Raw genomic sequence first — 10220 nt, 5'->3', positions numbered from 1 at the left:
ACATCAAGGGCACCTGCGACTTCCTCGGCCTCGGACACTTCACCACCCGCTACGTCACCCAGAAGAATTACCCGTCGGGCCTCGGGGATAGCTACTTCGCGGATCGCGACCTTGCCGAGCTGGTGGACCCGAAGTGGCCCGATCCCGGCTCCGAGTGGCTCTATTCGGTTCCCTGGGGCTTCCGACGTTTGTTGAACTTTGTCAAGGTACGAATCTTAAAACTCTCCAGATTTCCTGCCGTATATATGTTAAATTTAAGATATATTTTTTTAGGTTTCTGTCGGGAAAATTGGGCACGTAAGCAATGCAAGGTTGGCTGATAAAAGTTCAGTTAATACAAAGAATTTGGAGCCAAATTAAATAAGTGCACAGATGGCTTTGTGATTCAAAGAACTAGTTTTTGGGAAGTTCAATCTTTTGCTTTCTTTCTGAGAGTTACAGAAGATTGATGCAAACTTTATCACCCACCACAATTATTGTTTGCATTTTTTTCAGCGTTTTAAGGTCAGGAAAAACATTTCCATTGACATTAATGTGTTTCTGCTGCAGGGGTTCCATTTATTTATTTTCTAACTTTAAGAAGCAACAAAATGTGTAATTTTCTCAGGAGCCGAACCTCCGAGCAATAAACTCCCTTTTCCAATCCACTGTCAATTGTGTAATACACCCATCGGTCCACTAGAGGGCACCATGAAGAGTACACGTATGGCTAAAGAAGGAAGTCCTCTGACGGAGGTCATGTGACGATATATAAAGAAAAATAGGTGCTTTCTTTAAAGTGACATAAGTGAGTTCCTCACACAACGTAATGTTTTTAACAAATATAACGTACGTTAAGTATGGAACGTTAGTTACGTGAAATTACTTATTTTAACTCAAACCGTGATAATTTCTTAAATTTAGCCACTTATTTTTTGTAACTGTACTGGTCATGCCTCGGCGAGGTAAAACATGACACTGTCACTCTGCCCTCTGGTGGACAGACGGGTGTATTACACAATTTAAAGTTTATTGCTCAGACATTAGACTGTTATTGATCCTCTCATCTAACTCTCGTCCAGAAAAACAAAATTAAGTTTATGCCATGAAAGCAACCCAACGGAAGAAATTTTAACGCAAATTTTTGATTTGAAATATATGGTACAAACTGACGACGTCTCTCCAACAGACGCAGTACGGGAACCCGATGATCTACGTGACGGAAAACGGCGTGTCGGAGAAGATGCTGTGCACTGACCTTTGTGACGACTGGAGGATGCAGTACTTCAAAGACTACATCAACGAAATGCTGAAAGGTGAAACGCACGCAGATAACATCAAACAAAGATTTTACGTTGTGTTTGAGCTGGTTTGAATACATAGATTAAGCAATATTAGTAATAATAATAATAAGTAATATAATAATATTAGTGCAATCTCCCTTTCCAAGGTAATACACGGGGTACGACTAACAACCGGAAAACAATCAGTCACGTCAGTAGACTCTTAATGTAATGTAAGCAATGTTTATTACTCCAGGAAGTAGTTCGACCCTTAGCAACCACCTAGCAACAGAGAGGATTTCTAGTCTCCAACTGAATAAATACAGAACATAGAAACACTAAACTGATCAGCTAGTTCAGTCTGGTTGGAACAAAGATATCTGAAGGACAAAGATATCTGGCGAACAAAGATATCTGGCGAACAAAGATATCTGATGAACAAAGATATGTGATGAACAAAGATATCTGATGAACAAAGATATCTGATGAACAAAGATATCTGGCGAACAAAGATATCTGATGAACAAAGATATCCGGTGAACAAAGATATCTGATGAACAAAGATATCCATGTTCTCATGTGTTTTTAACATTTTAGCATCGTGTCATGTGTTCAAACCAAACCGGTCCAGCTAGCCTCCTCTAGGATTGTAAGTGCGTGACTATCCGTGGTGTTACGGTACGGGTGCTCGGAGCCACCAAAAAGGACCAAAAGAGACCCGACTTCACCAAATGGGTCATTTAATAGATCCATAACAAGTAGGAACTACATTATATTAATATTATATGAAATTCAACTCTAATTATATTTTCCCATTGAGGAGGAGGAGTTATAATTCTAGTGATGATGTCATGATCATTTGTTCCAAATGTTCAGTTGACCAATCAGATCTCTGGGGGCGGAGCCACCTGTCATATAATTAAAAGTTTGTCTCCGGTTCAACTCGCAGCAATCAAAGACGGGGTGAACGTGAAGGGCTACACCGCCTGGTCGCTCCTCGACAACTTCGAGTGGGACGAAGGATACTCCGAGAGGTTCGGCCTCTACTACGTCGACTTCAGGAACAAGAACAAGCCGCGCTACCCGAAGGCCTCGGTCCAGTTCTACAAACGCATCATCAGCTCCAACGGCTTCCCCAATCAGAGAGAGGTAAACTCCAACAGCACACTCAACATCATTTTTTTAATTTATTTTTTAAACCTGAAGGAGAGTACGCTGTTTAAACTGAGTTTGTTTGGTGTTGACAGGTGGAGAGCTGGAAGAGGAAAGCCGTGGAGACCTGCTCCTCCAGTAACCAGCTGCTGGCTGCAGGTTGGTACAGCGAAGCGCCGCGTGAGGCTGTGAGGAGCTGGGCGGGGCCAAACAAAGAAAAAAAGTCTGTCCGAAGCTTGTTATTCCGCCATCTAACAGGGTTTTTTCTTTGTTTTGCCCCCTCCAGCTAGAAGACAGTCCCAGGGAAATCAGGAACATGCAGGAATGCACCAGGCTTGGCCAGTGCATGACGAAGTTTAGGTACAATATATACGATGAAATGTGGCAGCGTGAGATTTAACACACTTCCTCCCTCAGCAGCCGTTTCACGCTCACTCAGCGGTGGGAAGTTGATTTATTTACTCAACTGGTGTACTGGAAATAAACTCCCCGTCCACAAATTCAGCAAAAAGACGAAAACATGGATTTGATATTATTATTTATTTCACTTTTAAGAGTTTTGAAACTCCTGCAGATAAGAAAACATACAAAAATACTGTAAATACATTTTACAATCCCGAAATAAATGTTTGTAATTTTTACTTCAGCAAATGTCATTCATTAAAGGCTTTATGTCTTTTGGGCAAAACATGTTACTGTAAACTTAATGTGCGTAAAAACAACCTTTTTTTTTTGTTTAAATCTAATGTTATATTTACACACAATCCTACAAATCCAGACACATTAGAAAATAATTTAAGAAGTAAATGATTAGTTAGTTAATGCTTAAATAAGTGAGAACTGAAGCACCATCTTAACCTCTTCTGTTTCACTTCTAGAATAATAATGGTGTTAAAAATAAAAACAATTTTAAAAACTAAATTTAGCAGTAAATGAATCCAATAAAATGTGTAATGTGTTTGTTGGAGTAATTTTTATTCAATTCAATTCAATTCAAATTTTATTTTGGACTGACAAGAATTAGACAAACATGAATTTATTGCAAATTACCTGAGAATGTAAAATATAAGTGATACAGATATTAAATGTAAAAAATGTGCTGACAGGGTTGTTTTTTTTCCCCACATTTTTCCAAATTGTATTTCCTTGAACTTGGCAACTTGTGTTTTTACGTACATACGTCTTAGTGCGTTGATGAATTTATTTATCTATTAAATTTCGGTGTTTGCAGATCCGTTGATCGGCCACATGGAGATGGTGACGGAGATCGTGGTTCCCACCGTGTGCACGCTCTGCATCCTCCTCAGCGCCGTCTTCCTCATGTTCCTGCTGCGCGGACGCCTCTGAGAAACAACACATCCTCTTTTTTTTATTATTTTATTTATTTATTGGAACCAGACCTCAGTTTAGCCTTGAAGCGGAAGAAATGAATCTGAGAGTGACTTTCGAAGCCGTAAAACTTTCTTCCCGTCGAGAGCATTTTGTTGATTTAACTGTCCTGCCGCTCTGTTTTCAACAAACAGACTCTTTTTCTCTGGAACAATGAAATTCAGATTTGGGAGCTATATGACGATTTCATTATTATATATTTATTTTTTAACAAACTGGTCCTGTGTGGGTTTTTTTTGTTTTTGACGTAGCTTTGAGCTTTATTGGCTGCTCAAGCTAACTGCAGAGCGGAGACGGTTTACTGTCGAGAAGTTTGTAAAAATGAGAAAAGAGTGATGGAGATAAAGTGTTGTACACTCTGTGGATCATTAAACTTCAATTAAACACATTTTTAAGAGTTAAATTTTGAGTGGTTATTGATGAACGCTATCGGATGAAAATGTACGTGATGCAAAACATCAGAAATGCTTTTCGATCTGGTTTGGTCTGTTTTTTTGCGATTTGACTGAATGATGGAGAGTTTTGTTCTGTTTTTACTGCTTTATTTCTGTAGGGTTTGGTTCTGATTTGGGGTTTAGTTTGGAGGGAAGACGGTGAATCTTCTGACCCTTTGTAGGTTGGTCTGAGTGGCTTCCCTTCTTTTTGTTAAATCTTTTTCTTTCTAATAAATTTAATGTTTTTGCTGCAACCTATAGACTCTTTAGGATATGTGGGACTTCTGATGTAGTTTTTGGGGTTTGTAACATAGTTTGAAAATAAAAGTGTTGAAGGATGTTGTTCATTCAGTTATGATTCTGAATTAGCAACATGTGCGAGTTAACACCATTTTTCTTGAACATAATGCAGGCTATATTTTAAATATATATATAAAAGAAAAACGTTTTCGTTTCTTTGATCTCTTGAGAAATACCCCCCCCCCAAAAGTATTTATTGTGAATTTTCCGAATAAAAAAAGTAGGAGTAATTTCTGTGGGATTTTATTTTGAAAACTAAAAAACGGGCGCAGTTTAGTACCGGAAGTTGACGTCGCTAGCCTTCCGGCTGCTCGTCGCTTCGCTCACCGTCGGACAGCTCGCAGCAGGTACGGAACTGAAGCTGCTTTTCTCTCGAGCTGCTCGGTGTGTTGTTTTAAAAGCTCGCTGTCGTGTTTGGGAGTTTCACGTCGACCCGTTGAGTTTCATGACGTCACTGACGGGCAGTTTGATGACGTCAGCCGACTTGATCTCAGCAGCTCGTCGTTAGCTTAGCCGCGTTTTAACTCGTGTCTACGGCCGGATAACCGGCAGCTGCTCGGTAACGTTACTCATCGTGAACGTCCGGTTCGCGCACCGTTCAGACAAACAGACGCGAGTGTGCCGTTCACCGGGACTGTCCCGGTTCCGCTGACCGCCCTGTCTGACGGTGACCGGCGGTCTCCGGACTTCGCGTGACGGCTCGCGGCCGCATCTTGGTTGAGTTTGCCGCCTTCCTGTGGCGGAAGCTCGTGCTCGACCGAGACAAAATTTCAAATTAAAAGGCAAATTCAGATCAACGTGAATGAGTTGGGCATTTCTGCAACGCTAAAGATAAGACAAAAAATATTATAAATGTCAAGAATAAATTAGTGTTGTGGTTTTATGTTGGCTTGAATATAACAGTTTTTTTTTTAAATTATTCATTAAAAGCTAAGATATTTCTGTAGTTTGTTGTACATCTGATCTTTTGCAACCAACCACATCACGACACTGTAACATGACCTTATCAATATCGTGATCTTATTTTAAGGCCGTATTGTAAAGTAAAGAGTACTTACTTAGTTACTTGATTCAGATGAGGAAGAACTCTTTGAAAAACGTTTAACAGAAAAAATAAACGGGGGAAGAAACTGAGGAGGGATCCTTCTTTTCAGGAAAATCAGACATGCAAAAATACAATACAAATGTTTTGTGAACGGAAAAACAATCCAGAGGATGACAGAATAATATTGGTCTTTGACCTAGAGGTGTTTCAAAGGACATCTAATTTTCTATTTAAGTCAAATATAAATCTTAACTACAGCAAAAACATACACAAGCCAATAAACAATCATAAGAGTATATAAATACATTAAACAGAAATACTAGAGTAGTCCGAGTATAAATGCAGCTAAGTGATTTCTACTGATATTGTTTTTTTACACAAAAATAAATGTACGTCAGAACTGATCGTTTCTATTGTTTCACTACAGTAAATGATTTGTTCTATTAGCAGTAAAACAGTTAAATTAACGTGAACTCTGAAAGCTGATTGTTGCTGACACAGCTTTTATTTTTTCCCTCCAGGAGTTCGACACCATGCGCAAGTCGCAGGAAAAAGGCAGAAAAGACGACCGGCTCCGCTACAGCGGCGTTGAGGATGAAATGTTCCCTCCTCTCCCGCCGCCGGTCTCCCCGGGCGGCGCCGGCGCCGGCGGACAGGAGGACGGAGATCATTTTGCTAACGGTGAGAAGCTGCAGTTAAAATCCATTTTGTCAAGACAATATTTCAACATTTTATTACAGTAACAAAAACACCCCTGCAGACGATGAATGACGGTCTTGAAGGTTTTCCTGTCGTGTAACTCGTCTTATTTTCCGGCGTGGCGTGTTGGTTGCAGCGGAGGACGGAGACATGTCCAAGCTGGCCGACGTCCCCGCGGCTAAAAGACGAGGCGTGAAGAGGCCACAACCCAAGCTGGACTCTCAGAGGTACCGCCGACGTTTCACAGTATAAAACAGGAGTTAAATACATTTAAATGCTAATTTAAAAAGGACATTATTTGCTCTGCCAGTGTAAGAAAGTTGAGACACGAACAGTGATTAAAACATTCGATTTTAAAGGTCCCGTATTATATACATTTTTTTTTTTTTTTATTATAAAGCAGGTCTAGGTGCTAGAAATACTGTGAAACTGTCAAAAAAAATGGATCTATAAAGAATTGCACAAAAAAAAGTATTCAGCAAATGTGTCATTTGGACTTCCTGTAAGTTTGTGATGTCATAAACTTGTGCTGATGTCACATGATACCTTCAGCAACAGCCAACTGTCTAACCGCTTTTTTCTGGAAGTAAATGAAGTAGCGGCCATTCAGCTGCCGAAGAAAACCTTGTGGTTGGCCAAGGGTGTCTGTCACTCAGAAAACGGTCGGCCAATCAGAAGAGAGGGACGCTGATGTCAATGAGCCTTAAAAGTAACAGACACAAAACAGCCTGTTGTTGGTGGAGCTGCAGAGAGAAACTTAAAAGAGATGTAAAACTATATTGCTGATTAAAGCCACAGAAATATCTTCTTATTCATATATTTAGACCGAAATAAAACACGGTAAAGTATTGGACCTTTAATGTTTGAGGGGGCGTGGCTGGCCAGTACGTAATTTATTGTTTACACAGGCTCCTGTAAATCATCTAGTTGTACCTTATAAAAAGGTTTTAAAAATTATTTTTATTAGTTGAATTAGTTACTAGAATCCGACCGATGCTGGATTTTTTGGGTCGATACCAATATTAGTGAGTAAAATACTTCCGATATCGATTCATTGGCCGATATGTTGTAACCTACAGAAACAGTCTTGAGAATTGAATAATTTTTTTTCGCACCAGAAAATAATATCTAAGACCGACATGCCTTGTTTTTTTTGTTTTGTTTGTTTCACTTGCTTGTTATTGTTGTTGTTACCATGGTAACTGCACCATTTTGTTCAACTGTAGCTTCGTCCTGTAAAAGTAATGTCTTATTGTTGACTAGTTGTATTGCACTATAAGAATAAAATAAAGAATGTAAGAGTTATAAGTAACTATAAATCACATAAATATTACAATTAAAAAAAAAAAGCTCAGAAAAGAGTGAATATTGTTTTTTTTAACTTCAGAAAATGGATGCTAGTGTTGCTCAGCTGTGGATGTGTAAATAGGAACGTGTTTAGCTGCTTTATTAATCTATTAATATATAATTAATGTTTGGTTTTACTGTTGTTTTTTTTTAAGGCTGATTTCAGAAAGAGGTCTTCCAGCTCTGCGAACTCTGTTTGACAACGTTCGTTTTAAAGGCAAAGGACACGAGGTACGAGCTGATAACACATTTACGAACTAAATCAAGCGCGCCTTTTTCTGACGGCGTGACGTTTAACCGACTCGTGGTGTTTGTGGCGGTCCGACCAGGCCGAGGACCTCCGGCTGCTCATGCAGAAGATGGAGAACTGGGCCCACCGCCTGTATCCCAAGCTGCAGTTTGAAGATTTCATCGACAAAGTGGAAAAGCTCGGCACCAAGAAGGAAGTTCAGGTGGGATCGAAGCGCCGGAAGGTTTCCACGAAGTCCGCAGGGTTTCCGCAGTTTTAATGGTTTGTCTTCTTTTTGTCGCGCAGACGTGTCTCAAACGGATCCGACTGGACATGCCGCTGACGCACGAAGACTTCATGGGGAAAGACGGTGAAAAGCACATTATTGATTGTGTTTCAACGGAAACACATTATTCTTCTGGTTTTAAAAGACTCACCTGCTGGACTGGACAAAGTTGTTTCAACAGATTGTTTATAAAAGAGTTCGTAGCTTCAGGTCTGTAAAATGGTTCTGATCCAGAAGTGTCTTCAGCTGCAATACCAGCGAGTGCCACTAGAGGTCGGCTCCAAAAAGCCTCCGGCTCCATAGACTCCCATTCAACTTCTCTCATCAAATCCAAAGTGAATAAAATGTGTCCATCAGTTATCTCGGTGTTGTTAGCTAAAGTCACTCCTTCTTATTAGTTTTCTGGAGGTCCATCTGAAAATAATCCCTCATTCATTAGAAAAGAAGATTCAAGAAGACCTGTTTTTGGGGGCGTGTCTGTTTGATTGACAGGCCTGTGGTGCAGTCAGGTTACAGCTATCGGTGGGCGGGACGTAGTATCGTCAGGTTTCCAATCAGATTGGTCAGATCCACCGCTGGCTCCTCCCCCAGCTCGTCCAAATATGGTCACTTCCTCTAACATTAGTTATTGTCAGCATCAGTGTTCACTGACAGACAGGTTGCTAATTACCGTTATTGTTTGATAAATTATTTTCCTCTGCGACCAGTATTTAGACGTGTAGTTAATTTATTTCAATATCAAACAGACGCGTCTGTCAGCATGTTTTTAACGGTCTTTTTTTTGTTGTCGTAGACGAGGAAGAAGTTCGGCCGGAGGTGGAAGTATTCGGGGATTCTGATCCGTTCGGTAGAGGGAGCTTCGTTAACGACCCAGAAGAACCGGTCCACTCGACTCCGGCCCTCGCTGCTCCTCCTCTTCCTCCTGCTCCTCCTCCTCCCTCTCTGACCGAGGAGCAGCGGACACGCATGGAGCTGAACAGACGGCGGGCGCTGGAGAGGAAACTCGCCCGCCAGCAGCTAGCAGGTGAGTCAGTTCAGCACTTTTAATATCACTGTCAAATATGTGATGAAAGGTAGTTTTAAGTTTTTATTTATTTTAAGATTTCTTCTACAAACAAATCTATATCAAAATATTGATGCCGCCATAATATAAAAATATTTTGTCAGTTATTTTTTTTTTTTAAAGGTGAAAAATGATCTGGTTTAGTCTGATATGAAAACTTCCTGTTACAGAAAATAATGGAGAAAAAGGTGCTGAGAAGGTGGAGGATTTGGATGACACGCAACAACAACAACAACAACAGCAGCAGCAGCAGCCACCCAGTGAGCCTCCACCCAAAGACACTGAGACGAACGTCCTCGACGGCTCCGCCGATCAGGAGGAGGAGGTGGAGGAGGAGAATAAGGAGGTGGAAGAGCAGGTGGAGAAAGAGGTGGAGGAGCAGGTGGAGGAGCAGGTGGAGAAAGAGGTGGAGGAGGAGAATAAGGAGGTGGAGGAGGAAGTGGACGATTTGGACGACACACATCAACAACAACAGCAGCAGCAGCCACCCAGTGAGCCTCCACCCAAAGACACTGAGACGAACGTCCTCGACGGCTCCGCCGATCAGGAGGAGGAGGTGGAGGAGGAGAATGAGGAGGTGGAGGAGCAGGTGGAGAAAGAGGTGGAGGAGGAGGTGGAGAAGGAGGTGGACGATTTGGACAACACACATCAACAACAACAGCAGCAGCAGCAGCAGCCACCCAGTGAGCCTCCACCCAAAGACTCTGAGACAGAGATCCACTGCGTCCCCGAGCATCGTCTCGGCGACGATCGCCAGGACGACGATAAAAGCTCACCCAGTAAGAAGCCCTGAGCTTCACCAGATTCTAAAGTCCTGTTGTCACGGCGACGGGTTTTTGGGTGAAGCTTTATAATCTAAACTCTATAGTTAAAACATCGATTCCATATTTTCTGTTCAGTTTTGGCAGCGACGACACGGACCTGATTATTATTTAATCAGTTTATTTTCTGAATTGTTCAATAAAATTAGTTGGTTTTAAACTTCGGTTCCCAAAAATATTTTTTTTGTCCCGC

General features: G+C 41.1%; 2 protein-coding genes across 3 annotated transcripts in view; both read left to right on the top strand.

Annotated features, from left to right (window-relative positions):
* The window catches only part of lctla (lactase-like a), an 8094-nt gene extending 4333 nt beyond the window's left edge, over positions 1–3761 (top strand). Inside the window, exons 9-13 of the mRNA XM_069175103.1 lie at positions 1–206; positions 1169–1295; positions 2212–2411; positions 2510–2573; positions 3646–3761. The exon at positions 1–206 is cut by the window's left edge and continues 69 nt beyond it. Of these exons, the coding sequence (XP_069031204.1) occupies positions 1–206; positions 1169–1295; positions 2212–2411; positions 2510–2573; positions 3646–3761 (713 nt within the window). The remainder of the gene's footprint in view (positions 207–1168; positions 1296–2211; positions 2412–2509; positions 2574–3645) is intronic.
* Positions 3762–4822: 1061 nt separating this feature from the next.
* tipin (timeless interacting protein) lies at positions 4823–10187 on the top strand. Of its 2 annotated transcripts, XM_069175045.1 has the most exons (9): positions 4823–4884; positions 6104–6263; positions 6418–6508; positions 7784–7859; positions 7958–8080; positions 8164–8227; positions 8937–9167; positions 9377–9633; positions 9763–10187. In XM_069175045.1, exons 2-9 carry the CDS (start codon positions 6116–6118, stop codon positions 9997–9999), a joined length of 1227 nt encoding a protein of 408 aa, XP_069031146.1. In that variant the 5' UTR covers positions 4823–4884; positions 6104–6115; the 3' UTR covers positions 10000–10187. The 2 variants fall into 2 exon arrangements, with proteins under 2 accessions (XP_069031146.1, XP_069031145.1); XM_069175044.1 differs by having other exon boundaries at positions 9377–10187.
* Positions 10188–10220: the final 33 nt, after the last annotated feature.

Source organism: Embiotoca jacksoni, unplaced genomic scaffold, assembly GCF_022577435.1.
Source record: "Embiotoca jacksoni isolate LCO1_2020_lvr unplaced genomic scaffold, fEmbJac1.0.p SCAF_64, whole genome shotgun sequence".
Classification (NCBI taxonomy): domain Eukaryota; kingdom Metazoa; phylum Chordata; class Actinopteri; family Embiotocidae; genus Embiotoca; species Embiotoca jacksoni.
The sequence above is the reverse complement of the archived record's forward strand: the minus strand, read 5'-3'. Positions and strand labels throughout refer to the sequence as shown.